The sequence below is a fragment of the Pelophylax lessonae genome, assembly GCF_965119305.1.
Source record: "Pelophylax lessonae genome assembly, chromosome: 1".
Taxonomy (NCBI): domain Eukaryota; kingdom Metazoa; phylum Chordata; class Amphibia; order Anura; family Ranidae; genus Pelophylax; species Pelophylax lessonae.
This window is the reverse complement of record NC_138768.1, coordinates 596,546,688-596,567,724: the sequence shown is the minus strand read 5'-3', so window position 1 is coordinate 596,567,724 and position 21,037 is coordinate 596,546,688. Positions and strand designations below refer to the sequence as shown.

Below are 21,037 nucleotides of genomic sequence, written 5' to 3'. Positions count from 1 at the left end.
CACTGATGAGGCGCCACTAATATTCAACACTGATTGCACTGATAGGTGGCACTGATATGCAGCACTGTTGGGCACTGATAGGCGACACTGATATGCAGCACTGATGGACACTGATGGACAACACTGCTAGGGGGCACTGATAAGCAGCCCTTATGGGCAATGATAGTTGCCAATGATTGGGCACTCATAGATGGCACTGATGTGAACTGATAGGTGGCACTGATGGGTGGCACTGCTAGGCAATGATGGGCGGCACTGATAGGCCGCACTGATGAGGAGGCACTGGCAGGCATCACTGATGGTCACTGTTTGTCATTACTGATGGGCACTAATTTTCATCACTGGTGGGCAACACTGGTGGGCATCACTGGTAGGCATCACTGATGGGGCTGCACTGATAATCACAGCACCGTTTATTGGCTCTCCTCTACTCATGCGCTGTCAGCGTAAATAGAGGAATGGCGATAACACAGATTGGGCACAACTGATCACATGATAAAGAGCCTACATCATAGGTTGATTGGGGATACGGTGTGTCGGAGCGACACACTGCACCACAGATTGTCGAGCTGCATGCCCCCACGAGCTGCTTGTTCTGAAGGACATCATATGATGTCAAGCCAGAATGGGACAGCTATCATCTGGCTGTCATTTTGCTATAGACAGGGCGGGATGTGGCTAAGGTACTGTGTGCCGGTGACTGTCTCAGGAGATATGAAATTGGATTTAATGATTTCACTCCTGTGCTGCTCATTTATCTTCTTTCTAGAGATAAAGCAGTACTTGATGATCTGCAGACAAGGATATACCTGCTTCTACTTTATGGGATCATAGACAGTACTTCATTAATCCATATAATACCCTTCAATAATACAATTAAAGATATACACTACAAGTACCTTTGATGGATTGAACTTGGCTATGGCCCTTTATTATTAGCCCTTTATTATTGGCAATAAATTAATTATTTGATCTTAAAATCCAATTTCATAACACACATTTGCATTCTTGTCGTATCACCAAATAATTTCACTCCAAACCAAATGATTTTTATTTCATTTTACACACATATATCTGAAAACTATATCTGATAACTCAGCCATCAAAGCTCAAGTTATAACCATTTAAAGCAGACATTTTCCCCTTACATTTGCAGAAAAGGACAGGTGCCACACAATTAGGACCGCGACAAGGGAGGGAAGGTGGGAAGGGTCTTCTTCTACTGCTAACCGCTGACTGACAGCTGTTGCACAGATGTTTTTCATTTAGTAGTTCGTGCCATAGCAGTTATGAGCATGTAACCTTTATTGAACCAATTACATTTAAATATTTTAAAACTGCCCGTTGCTATGGGCCTAAACTATGCTTTATAACTGACACGCTCCCATTGGTGGGTGAGGCAAGCTAACTACTTCTGGACCGGAAGGATTTGCCCCCTTAATGACCAGGCCATATTTTGCGATTCGCGAAGTGCGTTACTTTAATGGACAATTGTGCAGTCGTGCGACGCTGTACCTAAATTAAATTGATGTTCTTTTTTTCCTACAAATAGAGTTTTCTTTTGGTGGTATTTTGATCACTGGTGAAAATCAAAAAATCTAATTTTTTTAACATTTTAGGCCAATTTGTTTTCTGCTACATATTTTTGGTAAAAAAAAATCGCAATAACCGTATTTTGTTTGGTTTGCGCAAAGGTTATCACGTCTACTAACTACGGGAAAGATTTATGTCATCTTTTTTTTTTTTTTTACTAGTAATGGTGGCGATCTGCGATTTTTTTGCGGGTCTGCGTCATTGCGGCAGACAGATCGGACCCCTGACTGACATTTTTGACACTTTTGGGGGAACCAGTGACATTACTACAGTAATCAGTGCTAAAAACATGCAGTTACTGTAATAATGACACTGGCAGGGAAGGGGTTAACACTGTGGGTGATCAAGGGGTTAAATGTGTACCTAGGGGCGTGTTTCTAACGGTGGGGGGCGTGGCTTGTGAAATTACCACAGAGACCTGTGTTCCTATATAGAAGGATCACATGGGCTCTGTGATCATTCCAGGTAGAAGAACGGTCGGCTGTGTTTACAACAGCTGACCGTTCTTCTCTCTCATCGGGGAACGATCACGGGTGTCAGGGGGCAATCGGAGCTGCCTGCCTCGTCTGCATCGGCTTCCCTGATGATGAGCGGGGGCGGGAGCATCGGTGGCACGTGCTCGCCCCCTAGCTGCCTGCGCTCGACCAACATATAGCTACGGCAGTTTGCCCAGGAGCACCTGCCTGCCGCAGAATAACTGCGGCGGGCGGTCGTAAAGTGGTTAATTGCTCCCCCACTTTTTATTCATTTAGTGGATCTGTGCTTCTGAACCTCCCCTGCTGATGCTTATTCCTCCATCAGTCATCGTGTAGATGACCAATAATCAGGGGGACAGCTCTGATATGAGAAACTCCTGCCTCCACAACTAGGCACAGTACAGGACAAGTCATAATAAGTCAGTAATGGGGTAATGATCATTTAATTTCCTCTTCAAATGTGCTGTAGTTTAATATGATATAATACTGTGCAATTTGCACCCTTATGCACCCTTAAGAATAGTTTCTTTAAATAAATGATACACTGAATTGCCAACTAAATGAATGTATTCACATCATTTTTTTTTCTTATTTTTAGGAGACAAAGTCATTCCACTTTGGCTTTCTCAGTGTAGAAAGTGCAATGGTTGTCTAAACCCAAACAGCAACTTTTGTATTAAATCAAGGTAAGTATTATTAGGCACAGTTTTTTGGTAGAAGAGAAGCTGTATGTTTTGTCTGCTTAAAGATTTGTTTCCAATGTCAAAAACATTGTTTTCATTTATATTTCCTCTGGGGAATACTCAGACTGTTGTATGTCCTTCTCATCTGTAAGATGCTGAACAGTGGAGCCTAGTGGTATGAACAAATCTGAAATACGTGTAATAGATTGAGAATAGCTGGTATTTCCTTTTGAAAAATCATCGCCTGTATGGGAAGTCTTATTTTTTCGGACTTCCATGTGCAAATATAGCATACACCAGCAGGGCCGCTGATAGGGGGGACCACCAGTCCTCCTGTAAGGGGCCCGGGCACACAGGGGGGCCCAAACAACAGAGGGAATCAGTACGGGTGAACAGAGGGGCAATTACAGGTTGCCCTGTGCGACTTTTTGCAGCAGCTGAAAACTGATTTCTCTCTCTTTGGCCAACTTTAGTTGCTGCAGGGAGAGACACCGGCACAGCCCCCCCCCAATCCTACCCCCCTTCCCACAGAAACTGCTGGCTTCCCTGTTCCGTAAAAAAAAAAAATAATAATTTTAAAACACTTAAACATTTTTTTTTAAATGATAAAACATTTTTTTAAAAATGTAAATAAACAATTAAAAAGGGGCTAATTAACACAGCTTCTTTGTTAACTTTGTGTCCTCTAAGAACGATTTAAGTATATTTTTCGTTAAAATGTTGTTTTGATACATTCAAGATGGGCCCTGCCAGATAGGCTGTACAGGGCCCCGTGATTTCTATCAGTAGCCCTGTATACCAGCATAACTTTACTAATCCACAAGCAATTATATCTCCCACTGGAAAAGGCTATGATAACAGTGGATTTGAAAATGCTTCTTACAGTCAAATCATTGTAACTCTGAAGACAAAATGCAAGAAAACCAATGTCTCAGTGTTATTAATAACTAGGAGGTAAAAGCAGCTATGATGATACAGAATATAGAATAGATACTGAGTGCCAGCACAGCCGAGCAGTAGAGAGAAAAAACAGAAGGGGAAAAACCCCTTTATGATTGATCCCGTCTATATTAGTCAATTAGGGTGCATCATTAGCAATAAGGGTAAAAAATCCAACTATTTTGGGCCCATCACTCAAGGATCAGAGTCTTGCTGCAAGCCTCCCTGGTTCGCTTTCAAATTAATAGAGGTGCATGCGCTCAAGCTAGAAAGTAATAATAAGGTGAGATTCAGGTACAAAAGTACAATATATTTTAATGTTTACAAGTACAAATGTTTAAAGGTTTCATACTTTAACCATTGATTAAAGCAATTACATTAAAGACCTTTTGAATCAATGGGTAAAGAATAAGATGTCATTTATACCAGGTGAGGTATGGGAACACATGAAAAATCCCACTCTTTCCCGCACTGCACAAAAACTTGTTGCCTTTTGCAGACATGCGCAGCTGCCATTAAATTGCCAATTTTTAATGGCACCCCCACACATCTTTTAAATGTGCATACATTTATGACAGTCACAATGCATTGTACCATGCATTTCAGTGCAGTGCAATTTTAAAAATACTTTGTTTAACATTTTATTTTATAAACTTTTTAAAAAATGTTTTAGTATTTGTTTTTACATGCTTTCATTAGAGTAGATCAGTGTCACCATAGGTAATACTGTACTACTCTTTGGGGGGGGGGGGGGGGTTGGGTTTAGTGATTAGGGATTTTTTTTTTTTACCATTTTGATTTAAGTGTATTTGAAGTGTCACATGATGTGAAATGACATGATTTTTTTCTTTTCTGCAATGCGCAAACACATACTAGTATTTTTGTGTAAACAGGACGCATAGAAAACAATTATTTTCTATGTGCCCTAGTAGTGAACTGCTTGTATCTAATGCAGAAAAACACAGGTCATACACATAGTGTGAAAGAGCCCTTAATTCTGAAATTCTTTTAAACATTTATTCTGGTAAAAGACAAATTTAAATAATGTCCATTTTTTCCCTTTTATTTTACATACAGGTCAGGTGAACCACAGAAAGAAATGTCTGACACAAGGTTTTCATGCAAAGGAAAAGTTGTGAATCATTTTGCATGGTGCAGCACCTTTTCTGAATATATTGTCACCCCTACTAATGCTGTTGCAAAGATTGATGACAGAGCACCCATGGAAAAGATATGTCTTTTTGGGTGTGGTTTTCCAACAGGATATGGAGCTGCTGTCAATACTGCCAAAGTAAGTTTTTTGTGTGTTACCCTATTTGATGAGTTAAGGCAAATATCACCAAAGTTACTATATTAAACTACACATTTCAGTATATACTGTATGCGTTATATGCTTGCCATCACAGTTTTTCAGTCACATATTCACTAAGGTGTCCATTTAAAGCTGATATCTCAAACGAACAGAATGTAAATATATAAATCAGCGCAACCACAATAAAGATTCAAACTGAAAATAATATATAAGTGGCTACTGACACCAAAAATGCTTTCACTACATATAAATGTCATAAAACTTCGATAACAGTGCTGCACCACTTAAAACAATGTGAATGGTAAATACACATTGTAATAAATTCAACAGTGCACATCAATAATGCAAGCACTTAATAAATGATTAATCAATAGTGTGATAAACATATTATGTGAACAACAACATTAGTCCATTGCAACTGTCCCCAAAAAAATTTGCAAAATAGCAAAAAATTAGCAAAATCAGAAAAGTGCAAGTGCTCTCCTAAACAATCCAGTGCTTGTGCTCTCCTTCACCAGAAATAGATGGCCGCTCACCTCATGTTCTGTCCCCTGCTTCACCAACAGGTAAGAACTGGCAATTTCCCCCTGGGGATAAAAGGCAATCCTGGTGACGATGGGTATTGTGGATCCTTGCACTCCTTTTGTGCACCCTGGATCCCTCACGGTATGGATATATGGAAGATAGAGGACAGATACTAGCGCTCTCCATTTTTTAAAGTTTATTCCATAAAAGATAAATCTCACTTACATACACGACACATCGAGCTGTGCGGGCTGAACATTCAGGAAATCATAAGGCTAATGACAGCGAAGTGATGTTGGATAATAGGCTCCGCCCCCTATACGGGTTGCCACACACATTAATTTCCTCAGTAGGGGTGGAGCTTAATGATCCTCTGATGCAGGCTTGACAAATAGACCTCGACCCCATTGGCACTTGGGGGAGTGCTAAATGGGGGAATCCTAGTGGGTGCTATCCTCCTCCACCAGGTCTGAAGAGCCTGGGTGTTGCTTTGCAGATGATGTGACCACAGTGGTAACATTAACAGCCATGGCCCATAGTGCATTATGTCTTGGCAGGGTATCAGGTAGTCACACGTAGCTTCCTGAGTGGGAACACCTGAAAGAGGAAGGCCTGGCACTCCCCACAACAGGCCCAGCATGTGAGAGCCAAAGTCAGGGCTTCACACTCAGGACATACAGAGACCAAGGTTTCTGTGTTCTTAGTGTGGCACACCACCAGACAGACCCCTTCTGGCATGACAAAATGTCCTGTGCTCAGAGAAACATCAGGGATATCAGGTGATACAAAGTGGGACTGTGTCACCCGAGCTACAGACTGTTTTATTATTTTCTACTGCTTTTAAAACATTTTAAGTTTTATTTATTTTTGTTTATTTTTTTGGGTGGGGGGGTACAAGTAGCTAGGGGTGTACTAACTTTTTTGCCAGTGGTTTAGACATTAATGGCTGTGTGTTGAGTTATTTTTAGGGGACAGCAAATTTACACTGTTATACAAGCTGTACACTCACTACTTTACATTGTAGCAAAGTGTCATTTCTTCAGTGTTGTCACATGAAAAGATATAATAAAATATTTACAAAAATGTGAGGGGTGTACTCACTTTTGTGAGATACTGTATTAGGTGTTCTTACAGCTTTGTTTTCCAATACCCAATCTCCTGAAGGCAGCAGTATAACCCAGTGTCTCAGAAGTATTTCACCCTTGTCCGTTAATGAATGATTAATAAATATTTTTAAATCTTTAAACCAACATATCAATGTTATTTTTTCCTTTCCAGTGATTTCCTTTACATTCCCCCTACTAGTACCTGCACAGTGTATGCTATATTCAAGCCCTTTAAATCTCTTAAATGATTGATGTCATAGCTAATCACACATTCAGCACCGTGGCAATTCCAGATAATAAAGCTCGTCATACATGTGTAGATTAGAGAAACCATTTGATTCTTCCATCCATGCTAAACTGCACAGATAGAGGAATCCCTGCTGCCAGGTATTGTAATCAATCTGATTGAATGCAGGCACTGTTTGGGTTACAATTTTCTGACTCCCTCCTTCGGAAAAAGTCAAATGAAAGATCGACTTTTGTTGAGTGGAGGGGTGCCGACAGTGCCACCCACAATTCGCATTTTGGCTGATTTAGCAGGAATTATCAATGTCTTTTGTTGCAAACAGATAAAAGTGATCAGTGCCACTTTAAAGAGTCTCTTTCAGTGAAAAGTGCAGGTGCAAGGGCCTAGAAGACACTGTGCCATAACTGCAGGGTTTTGTTTTTTGTCCTACATGTTTACACTTTTAGATAACAAGAGTTTAGTCCACGGATTAGGGTACATATATTTTCTTATATCATAGGCGTGCGCAGGGGATGTGCCTGGACACACCCTAATCACCCTGTGCAGCACAGATTCCCCCTGCTGATATTTCACCAAAGCCCCCCAACGGAACTCCTAAAAAAAATAGTAAAAAATAAAAAACTACTAACACTGTCCACTGCCCTACTAACACCAACCTCTGTCCTACTGACACCAACTTCTGCCCTACTGACAAGTCCACTGCCCTACCGATGCCAACCGATGCCCTACTGACAAGTGTGGGGCCCTGCTGACACCAACCTCTGCCCTTCTGGCAAGTCCACTGCCCTACTGATGCCAACCTCTGCCCTACCTGCCCTACTGACAAGTCCACTGCTCTACTGACACCATCCACTGCCCTACTGACACCATCTATGTTTTAATACATTTGGGGTGCACACCCTAATGCAATAGGCTGCGCACACCTATGTCTTATATATTTCTCTGATAAAGACATGCAAATATTTTATATATATAAGGTGCCATTCTGTGTGTAATTGTGTACTGTGAATCGGTCAATTACAGTTAGTTGCAGAGCTCTTGGTGTGGCAGTACATGTTAGTTTTTGATCAGGAATAGTTTCCATCATTCCTTTGTATAACTGTCTGAAATGGGTTATTAACAAATATGCAATTAAGGACAACATATTTTTTATGACTTTTCTGATTTGCATGTGTTTTCAAGGTCAGTGACTCAGAAAGCATTACACCTAATGGGTCAGCATGACAGGTAGTCAACTAAAATGTTCAGAAGAAAGTCAGCAATGTCAACTCTTACATTTCTGTCATCAGAGGTTTACTTTACCAAGATCTAATACATCAGAAACCTATTTGTTTAACCAACAGGTGCAGCCCGGTACTACTTGTGCTGTATTTGGATTGGGTGCCATTGGGCTGTCAGCTATTATTGGATGTAAAGTTTCTGGAGCATCAAGAATTATTGCTATAGATATAAACAGCAGCAAGTTTGAAAAAGCAAAGCTGTTTGGAGCCACTGACTGTATCAATCCCAATGATTATAGCAAACCAATTCAGGAGGTGATAAAGGAAATGACAGGAGATGGAGTACATTATTCTATTGAATGCATTGGCAATACTGATCTTATGGTATGTAATTGTAAATATATTTTACCATGAAACAGCTTAATCTAGTTAGACATGGTGTAAATCCTATATGTAGCACTCCCCCTAGAGGACTGCTGAGTATTACACTTTTAGCATTCCCCTGGGTTACCCGTAGCAATGTTTTACAGAATCTCAGCACTTTAAGTTCTTGGCTCAGTCAAAGATCAGTCCAGGGGTTGTTGTTTTGTGGTTTTATTTAGATCTGGGATGGGAGAAGGGATGAGTGGGATACTCCAACTGTTAACTATTCACGATGCTGAGGACATCTAACTTGAGAGTGCGGCAAGGCCGATGCTTCATCCTGCCACTTGAATGAAGGTAAGATAAGTGTTGCTATGGTACTTCTCTTCAGGGCACTCCCCTAGTACCCCATTTCTCTCCATGCTAGCTGGCACCCGTCCACTGACTCTACACTCTGGAGTGGTCCCCTTCCTGGGCAGACCCCTGGGCAAGTTCCTCTGTACTCACGGACACTGTTTTTCCCGTATTCACTGCTGCCCCAACTCCTTCAGTCAGCTTCTCCTGGACCTCTGAGTTCAGCCTCACATGCACTGGCTCACCAGGCCGACTGCCTAAGACCTCAACCAACTGCTGCAGAAGAGGAGGCAGCCACCACCCTCCTTCTGGGACCTGGCTTCCTGCCCAAAGACCCCTACCTCATGTGCCCATAGCTTTTTATTCCCTGTCCCATAATGCACCACTTGTCTGTGCCAAACCACTGGGACAGTATCAAAAGCCTGTGTACCATTGGTCAGGTTTCCTCCAGTATCCAATGTGCCTTACTGGGCACACTGAGCAGGCCTAACTATCAATCCTGCTCCCTGATAAACAGAGAGAATATATGTTTTGCCTGTTGCTTTGCTGATAAGCAGACAGAGTCAAAACTACTCCGCCTACGTAACACCTAATTAGGAGGGTGCTACATCTATAATAAAAAAAAAAACTGTTGAGTTTTAAAGGACTACAGACAATATTATAGTTTTTATAGTTTTTCTTAGCAGCTTAAATAAATTCCCTTTATGTGGTTTCACAGATAGAATGTCTTCATGTGATGGCTCAATTTTTACCAAGATAATTAAAAGTATGTAGTGCTTAATCAAATTTTAGATATTGATTTTTATGGGCAAATTATATTAAAAGAAAGTCCATAAATAGTCCATAATTTAAAAGACATCCAGAGATCCTCGTGGAAGAGTGTAATCACACAGCAACCAACACTGAGTAGGAGGGTGCAACAGATCCACCACCAAATGAAATGCCAAGACACGCTTACCAGACAGATGTAGTAAACACGCATTTAAGCAATAGCCATGGCAAGCTGCAGGTAGCAGTCACAGAGTCGCCATTCCAATCCACTTCTCAAATGAGGATCTCATAAATATAGGATCAAATATCAGACCAGAAACCACTCATAAAAAAGAATAAATAATACCCCTCATGGTGCAGTATGTAAGCATCAAACATTTATTAAGATAACAAGGGGAAAACTCACATTGTAGCGGGTAAAAACAGGCATGTAAACGCCGATCAGCGTGGTTCTGATCCTAACCAACAAAATGGCCGCGGTCATCCTCAGCTGCGCATGCGCGTCCAGGCGTCCACCAATAGGGAGCGGCCCAATGCGTTTCATCATACGCAAATGAGGTCTTCAGGGGGCGTGGCCCCGTAGTAGATGAAACACCATTATATAGCAGGAGGACGATGCTAATTGGCCAGCTAAAAAAACGGAAGTGGGAGTCACAAATAAATGCGCTCCACAGACCGGAAGAAGACAGAGCATTCAATATGAGCTGCCGAAAACACCTGCATCCAGTGTTACCAGAACGCAAATATGGATTCGGCCAGGAATTAGAACCATATCAAGGCAACATAATAGGTTTTATAATAAAATACCAAAGTGCCAAAATAATTAATTATTATTAATTAATGTATTAGAACTAAAACAAGTGCAGTACAAGAACCACAGCGCCATCTTGTGTTTAAGAAAGGGAACCACACCATCGCTGGTTATACTATCCAGCCTGGTTATAGATCCAGGCTGTCTCCAGCCTGGAAACCCCCCTGGTAAGGTTACTGCCCCTCCAATTACCTGTAAACTTATCAATCCCTAAAAACAAAGTGCCTGCAGGATCTCTATTGTGGCAAGTGTCATAGTGGCGGGAGACACTATGCTTTGGGAAGCCTTTAATGATATTTGAAATATGCTCATTTAATCGCACCCTAAGCATCCTAGTGGTGCGTCCCACATACTCCAAGCCACATGGGCACCTAATAAGGTACACCACGTACCTGGAGGTGCAGGTGATAAAGGGTTTGATTTTATATGTTAGCTTGGTTACACAGGTCTCAAATTTTCACTCTTTTTTCTACCAGCAATGTTTAATCTGCAGACTCTACACGATTTGCACGGGAAAAAGCCACTCATATCCTGAAAAAAAGAAACCCTCTTAGGGGGATTCTGAACATTCAATGCCACCTGCAACCTCAGAGGGGGCACCCCTCTAAAGATCACAGGTGGCAATTCAGGTAGGATGGGTCCCAAAACCCTATCGTTCTTCAACGCGTGCCAGTCTCTGCGCAAAATATTTTTAACTGAGAAATGCTGTGTAGAATAGGAGGAGAAGAACGCATATTGGAAAGTTTCATCTTTTGGTCTACCTTAGGCAACAATAGGTTACCTCTACTTTGAGTATCCGCACGTAGTATAGCTGCTTCTAAGTCTGCCTCTTTATAACGTTTTTCAAGGAAATGTGTTTTTAAAAAAGAGGCCTCTTTAAGGAAATCATCCCTTCTAGAGCAATTTCGCCTCAACCTCAAGAACTGACTGACAGGAACGGATCTCAACCAAGATGGATGATGGCAACTGGTTGTATCAATGAATCCGTTCCTGTCTGTAGTCTTGAAAAAAGTGGAAGTGATAATCTGCTCGTCAACCACTTTAATATTTAAATCGAGGAAATGAATCTCCTCTCTACTCCACTCAAACGTCAATTTTTACCAGCATGAAACAGAGAACATGGGGGGGGGGGGGGGTAAGGTTGATGCTGAGGAGTTTAACAAGGGCATGCGCAAGGTCCATGATATGTGCACAGCGGGACCCCATTCTATCACCAGGAGTGAGGTGGCAGTGGTACTCTGGACTGGTGGAGAGGGCATGAGCTCAGCGGTGTCCCTTCTAAATGCCATATATATTAACCCTCCTCTTATGTTAGGGTCAGAACCGACCCGTTTTCAGATTTTGAATGTCTATAAGTATCACATAAATTTGTTTATTGCATCAAGATTTTTTTACTTTGTCAGGAACCTCTATTTAAACAATGTAATAGAAAAATAATCCTTTTCACTAAATTAGAAAATACTGTGGTGAAAATTAAGACGTTCATGGTGTTGGGGTCAATTCTGACCCAGTTATAATATAGGATTTTAGGACACTAATAAGTGCCAAAACTGAAATCATAAACACTCTCTCTGCTTAGTAACACTGACAGCCAATCCCCTCTCAACCCTGTGAGCTGTAGTTAGGGAGGGGTCAATCTCTTTTCCTGCTTGTCTGCTTCTCTAAATAAAGCGAAGAAGCATAGGACAAATTCATTTCAGAGTTGCTGACTTTATTTTACCATTTTTTAAATTTGAAAATGAGAGGTATGCTATCAAAAGAAAGGTCTAAGGGGTCACACCAAAAATATTAAAACCAATCTTTTCAAGGATAAAGAAGCCTAACAAGGTAACCAAGAGGTAAGAAACAAATTTGATGATAAATAATTATTCAGAGGGTATTTTATGGCTGATTTAAAACACGGGTCAAAACCGACCCTAAACATCATGGATAGTAACGGAATTCTAACATAAGAGGAGGGTTAAGCTAAGGTGCATAGTGACACCAGGCAGCAATTTCAGAGGAACCCTGTAATTGTATTATTGCACACAGTGACATGGCTCATCTCTAGGTTGGGGAACTGCCTTAATGTTTGATTCTCACATGATCGCAGTCCCCGCCTGGTCCCAGGCATTGATGAGCATGATCATGGCAAAAGGTACCCTCGCGTTCAAGGCAAGTGGCTCCGTCCATAACTGCATGCATGGTTGTAGGAGAAAAAAGAGATCTCCTGCATCTTCAACATTTATGACCTTCTTGTAAATATGCTAGTTGCCTGGCTGTTTTGCTCACTCAACTTGCATCCAAAGATGTCATTATCTGATTAAATGTTATGGGATATTTATATGTGTAGGACTACCCTCACAGGAGTTGCTGATGTCCGGGCCCCACACTGCTGCACAGCCAGTCACTTAGAATTTCCTTCATTCACTCAAACATAGTCCTTGGATGGTTTTGTTGTTTTAATAGGGGATGATAACTTAGATGGGGTAGGGGATTATGGGATGCCCAACTTGAAAAATGTCCAGAACAATTAATAGTGTTGAGCGAACACGGACTGTATTATTCGTGTTCGTACCGAATAATTGGATTTTTGTTACCCGAACATGGACCCGAAAACTTTACTGTATGTTCGGGTTTAAAATCCGCGTTCGGTCATTTTATTTCCGGGTTTGTATGTAATGGCGCGCTTTTAATGGCGGGCTTTCAACAGTCAATCAACAAGCGTTTAACTGGTGTGCCTTAAGCCATCCCAGCCATGCCTACAAATGTATTAGTAGCTGTGATTGGCCATCTGAAGCATGTGACCAAGTCTTTATAAGTTCGAGACCGAGCGCCGCTGCGTCATTCTGCTGTAGTACAGGGACAGAGCACACATCATACATGCTGGCTGCTGATTAGGGACAGACAGTCAAAAATTATATTGTGTCCGAAAATAATTCAGGGACAGGTTGGAGTGCTGCAGGCAGGGCGAGTTGTTAGGGCATTTTAGGGCGAGGCTGGAGATAGGCAGGGTCAGTGTTCTACATCGATTTTGCTGTGTGGGGGGTTTGCAGTGCCGGCAGTGACCGATCTTATCGATCATTTTAGGGCGAGGCTGGAGATAGGCAGGGTCAGTGTTCTACATCGATTTTGCTGTGTGGGGGGTTTGCAGTGCCGGAAGTGACCGATCTTATCGATCATTTTAGGGCGAGGCTGGAGAATAGGCAGGGTCAGTGTTCTACATTGATTTTGCTGTGTGTGGGGTGGTGTGAACACAATCTTTTTGCCCGCTGAGGAGGAGGGAGAAAAAAATCTTTTTTATCAGTCAGTTGTGTGCAGCGTTGCTGCTGACTGTGATAATACACTGCTGTGTTCACATGTGCTATTATTGAGTGATTTTAAAATTTATACACTTTTTTCTAATCCACTATTCAATATACACCCTTTTGGGTTAAAAAAATTAAATTGTGGCATAGTCTGTACTAATCTATTTAAAAATTACAAACTTAAAAGGGGAATTTTCTTTTTTTTTCCCCCTTCATAGCCTGCAGCAGAGCTGACTGATATAAGACACTGCTGTGTTCACATGTGCTATTGAAAAATCACCAGTTTTATATCATATTTTCTATTCCGCTATTCAATCTACACCCTTGGGGTAAAAACAATTAAATTGCGGGATAGTCTGTATCGGTACGTGTGAGATACACCTTTCCAATTTTTGGGGCGCATCTCATACCGCCGAGGATTGCAGGGTGTTTCAGTGTGCCTCCTGCCTGTTCCGAACTCCTCCTACTCCTCATCCTGCCTTTGGGGGTACAAAAAATAGTAATCGGGGCCTAGTCTGGGTCTGTACGTGTGAGATACATACACCTTTTGATATCATATTTTCTATTCCGCTTTTCAATCTACACCCTTGGGTTAAAAACAATTAAATTGCGGGATAGTCTGTATCGGTACGTGTGAGATACACCTTTCCAATTTTTGGGGCGCATCTCATATCGCCGAGGATTGCAGGGTGCTTCAGTGTGCCTCCTGCCTGTTACGAACTCCTCCTACTCCTCATCCTGCCTTTGGGTGCACATAAAATAGTAATCGTGGCCTAGTCTGGGTCTGTACGTGTGAGATACATACACCTTTTGATATCATATTTTCTATTCCGCTATTCAATCTACACCTTTGGGGTAAAAACAATTAAATTGCGGCATAGTCTGTATCGGTACGTGTGAGATACACCTTTCCAATTTTTGGGGCACATCTCATACCACCGAGGATTGCAGGGTGCTTCAGTGTGCCTCCTGCCTGTTCCGAACTCCTCCTACTCCTCATCCTGCCTTTGGGGGTACAAAAAATAGTAATCGGGGCCTAGTCTGGGTCTGTACGTGTGAGATACATACACCTTTTGATATCATATTTTCTATTCCGCTATTCAATCTACACCCTTGGGGTAAAAACAATTAAATTGCAGGAAAGTTTGTATCGGTACGTGTGAGATAAACCTTCCAAATTCTGGGGGCGCATCTTCCACTGCTGAGGATTGCAGGGTGCTTAAGTTTGCCTCCTGTTCGGACCTCCTCCTACTCCTCATCCTCATCCTGCCTTTAGGGTGCAAAAAATTGTAATCGGGGCCTAGTCTGTGTTTGTACGTGTGAGATACCCCGTTTTGTAAAATTTTTTCTATTCCGCTATTCAATATACACCCTGTTTGAGTGTAAAAAATTAAATTACGGCATAGTCTGTATCGGTACATGTGAGATACACCTTTTTAAATTTGTTTGGCGCATCTCCTTCCACCGCCGAGGATTGCAGGGCGCTTCAGTTTGCCTCCTGTTCCGAACTCCTCCTACTCCTCTTCCTCATCCTGCCTTTAGGGTACAAAAAATTGTAATCGGGGCCTAGTCTGTGTTTGTACGTGTGAGATACACCGTTTCATAAAATTTTTCCTATTCCGCTATTCCATATACACCCTTTTGGAGTGTAAAAAATTAAATTACGGCATAGTCTGTATCGGTACGTGTGAGATACACCTTCTAAATTTGTTTGGCGCATCTCCTTCCACCGCCAAGGATTGCAGGGCGCTTCAGTTTGCCTCCTGTTCTGAACTCCTCCTACTCCTCTTCCTCATCCTGCCTTTAGGGTACAAAAAATTGTAATCGGGGCCTAGTCTGTGTTTGTTCGTGTGAGATACACCGTTTTATAAAATTTTTCCTATTCCGCTATTCAATATACACCCTTTTGGAGTGTAAAAAATTAAATTACGGCATAGTCTGTATCGGTACGTGTGAGATACACCTTCTAAATTTGTTTGGCGCATCTCCTTCCACCGCCAAGGATTGCAGGGCACTTCAGTTTGCCTCCTGTTCCGAACTCCTCCTACTCCTCTTCCTCATCCTCCCTTTAGGGTACAAAAAATTGTAATCGGGCCTAGTCTGTGTTTGTACGTGTGAGATACACCGTTTTTTATCCTTTTCTCTATTCCGCTATTCAATATACACCCTTTTGGGGTAAAAAAAATTACATTGCGGCATAGTTTGCATATTTGACTGTGAGATACACCCGTGCGATACTGTTGTTGTTTTGTTCCGCTATTCAATAAACACCTTTCTAGGGCAAGATCATAAATTACAGAAATATGAGGAGACCGTCAAATAGGGGCCGTGGCCTGGGTCGTGGTGCTGCTGGTAGAGCTCCTGTTGCAAGGAGAGGACGTGGCCGATCTGTGCCAGCTACACGCACAAGTGAAACACTTCCTCAAGTGTGAGTAGGCGACAGAACCTGCAGCAATATTTGGTAGGGCATCATGCGCCTCTAGAAGTGATGAGGCCAGAAGAAGTACAGGCGATAGTAGATTGGGTTGCTGACAGTGCCTCCTGTTCCTTCACATTGTCTCCCACCCAGTCTACTGCAGAAAGGTCAGAGTTGCCACCTGCAGCCAATTTCCAACCGTCTTTCACCTCCCCCCCTTGCAAATCAGGCAAGCAGTCTGAGCCCCAAGTCATGCAGCAGTCTCTTCTTCTTTTTGATGACTCTGTCAGCAGGGTTTCCCAGGACCATCCACCTAGCCCTGCCCCAGAAGTGGAAGAGATTGAGTGCAGCGATGCCCAACCACTTATTTCTCAAGATGAGTACATGGAAGGACCATCGCAGCACGTCTCCGATGATGACGAAACGCAGGTGCCAACTGCTGCGGCACTCAGAATTGTGGAGACTGACAAGGAGGGCAGGGGTGAAGACTGGGTGGAAGATGATGTGGAGGACAATGAGGTCCTCGACCCCACATTGAATGAAGGTCATGCAGGTGACCTGAGTAGTTTGGAGGAAGAGGCGGTGGTCGCACAGAGCCACCAGCACAGCAGAAGAGGGAGCAGGGTGCAGAAGCGGAGCGGCCGCGCCCTAGACACTACGCCTGCTACTGCCCAACGCAGCAAGGGAATGAGCGCACCAAAGCCAGCTCAAAGGAGCTCTCTAGCGTGGAAGTTCTTCAGAAAATGTGCTGATGACAGGACACGAGTGGTTTGCACCCTGTGCAATCAGAGCCTGAAGAGAGGCATAAACCTTCTCAACCTGAGCACAACCTGCATGATCAGGCATCTAAGTGCAAAGCACGAGCTGCAGTGGAGTAGACACCTTCAAAACCAAGAAAGGTCTCTGGCTCCTCCTGCTTCCTCTTCTGCTGCAGTCTCGGCCTCTCCATCCACATCTGTAGTGATACCGGCACATGCCACCCCGCAAACAGACGATCTGTCAGCAACACCACCACCTGGGTCACCAACCATCTCCACAATGTCCCGTGGAAGCGTTCAGCTTTCCATCTCCCAAACACTTGAGAGGAAGAGGAAGTACCCCCCTACCCACCCGCGATCCCTGGCCCTGAATGCCAGCATTTCAAAATTCTTGGCCTTTGAAATGCTGTCATTCCGTCTGGTGGAGACGCACAGTTTTAAAAGCCTTATGTCGGTGGCTGTCCCACAGTACGTCGTGCCCAGCCGCCACTACTTTTCCAGGCAAGCCATCCCTTCCCTGCACAACCAAGTGGGGGAAAAAATCAGGTGTGCACTGCGCAACGCCATCTGTGCCAAGGTCCACCTAACTACCAATACGTGGAGCAGTAAGCACGGTCAGGGGCGTTATATCTCCCTAACGGCACACTGGGTAAATGCAGTGGCGGATGGGCATGAGGCGGATAGCAATTTGGCGCACGTCCTTCCACCACCGAGGATTGCAGGGCGCTTCAGTTTGCCTCCTGTTCCTAACTCCTCCTACTCCGCTTCCTCATCCTCTACCGCCTCCTCATCCGGTCAGCGTAACACCTTCACCACCAACTTCAGCACAGCCAGGGGTAAACGACAGCAGGCAGTTTTAAAACTTGCCTGTTTGGGGGGAAAAACCACACACCGCGCAGGAGTTGTGGAGGAGCATGGAACAGCAGACAAATGAGTGGTTGCTGCCAGCGAGCCTCAAGCCCGGCCTGGTGGTGTGCGATAACGGGCGAAATCTCATAGCAGCTCTGGGCCTAGCCAGTTTGACGCACATACCTTGCCTGGCGCATGTGCTGAATTTGGTGGTGCAGAGGTTCCTTAAAAATTACCCCGATATGTCAGAGCTGCTGCAGAAAGTGCGGGCCGTCTGTGCGCACTTTCGGCGTTCTCACCCTGCTGCTGCTCGCCTGTCAGTGCTGCAGCGTAACTTCGGCCTTCCCGCTCACCGCCTCATATGTGACGTGCCCACAAGGTGGAACTCCACCTTGCACATGCTGGAAAGACTGTGCGAGCACAGCACCACTTCACCACCAATAACTGGGCCTCCATGCGAGACCTGTGTGCCTTGTTGCGCTGTTTTGAGTACTCCACCAACATGGCCAGTGCCGATGATGCCGTTGTCAGCTTAACTATCCCACTTCTATGCCTCCTTCAAAAAACGATACGGGCGATGATGGAAGAGGATGTGGCACAGGATGAGGAGGAGGATGAAGAGGTAACATTTCCAAGGCTTTCAGGGCAGTCATTCGCAAGGGGCTCCGAGGGTGGGTTCCTGCACACATAACCGCCAGGGACACAATTGTCCAGCAGGGGCACAGTTCTGGAGGATGAGGAGGATGAGGAGGAGATGGAGGAGGAGATGGAACCATGTTCACAGCAGGGTGGCATCCAGGCCAGCTCATGGCCATCACTGGTGCGTGGCTGGGAGGATGCAGAGGACACAGACGATACACCTCCCACAGAGGACAGCCTTTCGTTGCCTCTGGGCAGCCTGGCACACATGAGCGATTACATGCTGCAGTGTCTCCACAACGACCGACAAGTTGCCCACATTCTAACTTGTGCTGATTACTGGGTGGCCACGCTGCTGGATCCCCGTTACAAGGACAACGTACCGTCCTTAATTCACTCACTGGAGCGCGATCGCAAGATGCGCGAGTACAAGCGCACTCTGGTAGACGCGATGCTGCTGGCATTCCCACCTGACAGCGGGGCCACAGTGGAAGCACAAGGCCAAGGCAGAGGAGGAGGAGGAGGAAGAGGTCGCCAACGCAACCAGGGCACCGCCAGCACCTCAGAAGGTAGGGTTAGCATGGCCGAAATGTGGAAAAGCTTTGTCAGCACGCCACAACAAACAGCAGCACCAGCAGCTCATATGGAACGTCTTAGCAGGAGGCAGCATTTCACCAACATGGTGGAGCAGTATGTGGGCACACGCCTACATGTAGTGAATGACGGGTCTGCCCCCTTCAACTTCTGGGTCTCCAAATTGGGCACATGGCCTGAGCTTGCCCTTTATGCCTTGGAGGTGCTGGCGTGCCCTGCAGCCAGTGTATCTGAACGTGTATTTAGCACGGCTGGGGGCGTTATCACAGACAAGCGCAGCCGCCTGTCCAGAGACAATGTGGACAAGCTCACGTTCATTAAAATGAACCAGGCATGGATCCCACAGGATTTTTCCGTACCTTGTGCAGAATAGAGATGGATACCGACCTTACCCAGCCATTGTTCTATTTTTGCTCTTTCTCACTCTTTTGGGGTGTACCCTCATTTAAAATGACTGAAAAAAAGCTGTGTTGGCTACCTCGTCCTCCTCCTCCACCGCCGCTTCCACCTACACCGCCCATAGGTGTGTGCAGCCTATTGCATTAGGGTGTGCACCCCAAAGTTTAAATACACATGCATGTGTTTGCCTACATGTATATGGCCCCGGTACATTACTCTCCCTGCTGGAAAAGTGAAATAGAAGTGTGTGGCACTTCTCTTATGGCAGAGCAGGTCCGAGGGAGATCTTTCCCATCTCCTCACTGGAAAACAGAGCGATAATGCTAATGTGCCCAAGGTGATTAGGGTGTGCCCAGGCACACCCGGCACACCCTGTGCGCACGCCTATGACACCGCCACATCCACCACCACCTCAACCTCCCTCCTTCTCCATATGGGCCTCGTCCTTCACAGATGAAGAACATTGTTTTATTTTTCTGTTTTTTTTTTGTTGTTTTTTAAGTTATTTCCCTATCCACATTTGTTTGCAGAGCACTTGCCATGCTCTTAACTAAGTTTTGCTGCCATTTGCAGCACTCTAGCCCTTTCCATTGGTGTCTTAGAGCCATTTTAGTGCCTGAAAGTTCGGGTCCCCATTGACTTCAATGGGGTTCGGTGTGCGGGTAAAGTTCGGAAAAAGTCCGGGACACGGACCCAGACTTTTTTTTCCAAGGTCGGCCGAACCCACCGAACACGGACATCCAGGTGTCTGCTCAACTCTAACAATTACCAAACGGGACAAATTTCTCCCTATTTACTCAAAGACCCTCTTCTTCCTTCCTCCTGCACAAACTTGGTTCACTATACACAATGCCTGTTGATCACTCCGGTGGAATTAACAGTCTTTTCAATTCAGCAACAGCCCATTACAGGCTAGGAACATTCCATCCCTTTGTGGATAATTTAGTACATTGTGGAGTGAACAGCATCTTCTTCTGCCTCCCTGTAGACACTTAGCCCAGTATTACCACTGCAGAAGACTCCCATCCCACCTTGCTGCCACCAGCCCACCTTGTCTGCCTGCTTTCCATAGTCCTCCTGACTGGCACATGCACACAGGGATTCCCCAGGGCAAGGTTAAATGAAGACTTCTGCGGCCTTCAAAAGATCACTGTTAAAGCTGACAGTCTCACCCATAGCACCATGCTGTAATGTTCCGGTACCTATGGTACCCTTGTTCCTATATTTCTCCTCTCTTTGCGTCCCATCTTGTATAACAAAGGACGCATACACCTTTAAGACCGGATGACATCACTGCCGAGCGCCGCTATGAGCGGCTATTTCAATCGCCGGTTTGCTCTCACTCATCGCTCGTTCAAACCCACATGTTCATCGCACCTACGCCTGAGAAGTCGGAGCTGCTGACATACCTTCCTTGCTGAACTAAAGCTGGAAACCTCGCTGGTGATCCGTATCCCGCTACGGGATCACCCCTCTCCAATGGACACTGTTATTCCTAACCTATCTAAGTGATAAGTACCCCGCAGGGGATTCTTACTAACCAATATCCTACTGTCATCTACTGCAATTACCAAGACTATCTGTATCTATCTATTCACTATCATCTGCATAAGACTGTTAGCTCTTGGGACTACCTTGAACTATCCTAGCACTAGGTTATTCTGTCTAAAGTATACTCCATCTGTGTCCTCTTAC

At 44.3% G+C, this 21,037-nt stretch overlaps 1 protein-coding gene across 1 annotated transcript in view; it reads left to right on the top strand.

The window, feature by feature from the left end:
- Nucleotides 1–21,037, top strand: part of LOC309555864 (alcohol dehydrogenase 1-like) — a 62,610-nt gene that overhangs the window by 8,716 nt on the left and 32,857 nt on the right. The window contains exons 4-6 of the mRNA XM_082258032.1: nucleotides 2,668–2,755; nucleotides 4,769–4,982; nucleotides 8,225–8,485. Of these exons, the coding sequence (XP_082114158.1) occupies nucleotides 2,668–2,755; nucleotides 4,769–4,982; nucleotides 8,225–8,485 (563 nt within the window). The remainder of the gene's footprint in view (nucleotides 1–2,667; nucleotides 2,756–4,768; nucleotides 4,983–8,224; nucleotides 8,486–21,037) is intronic.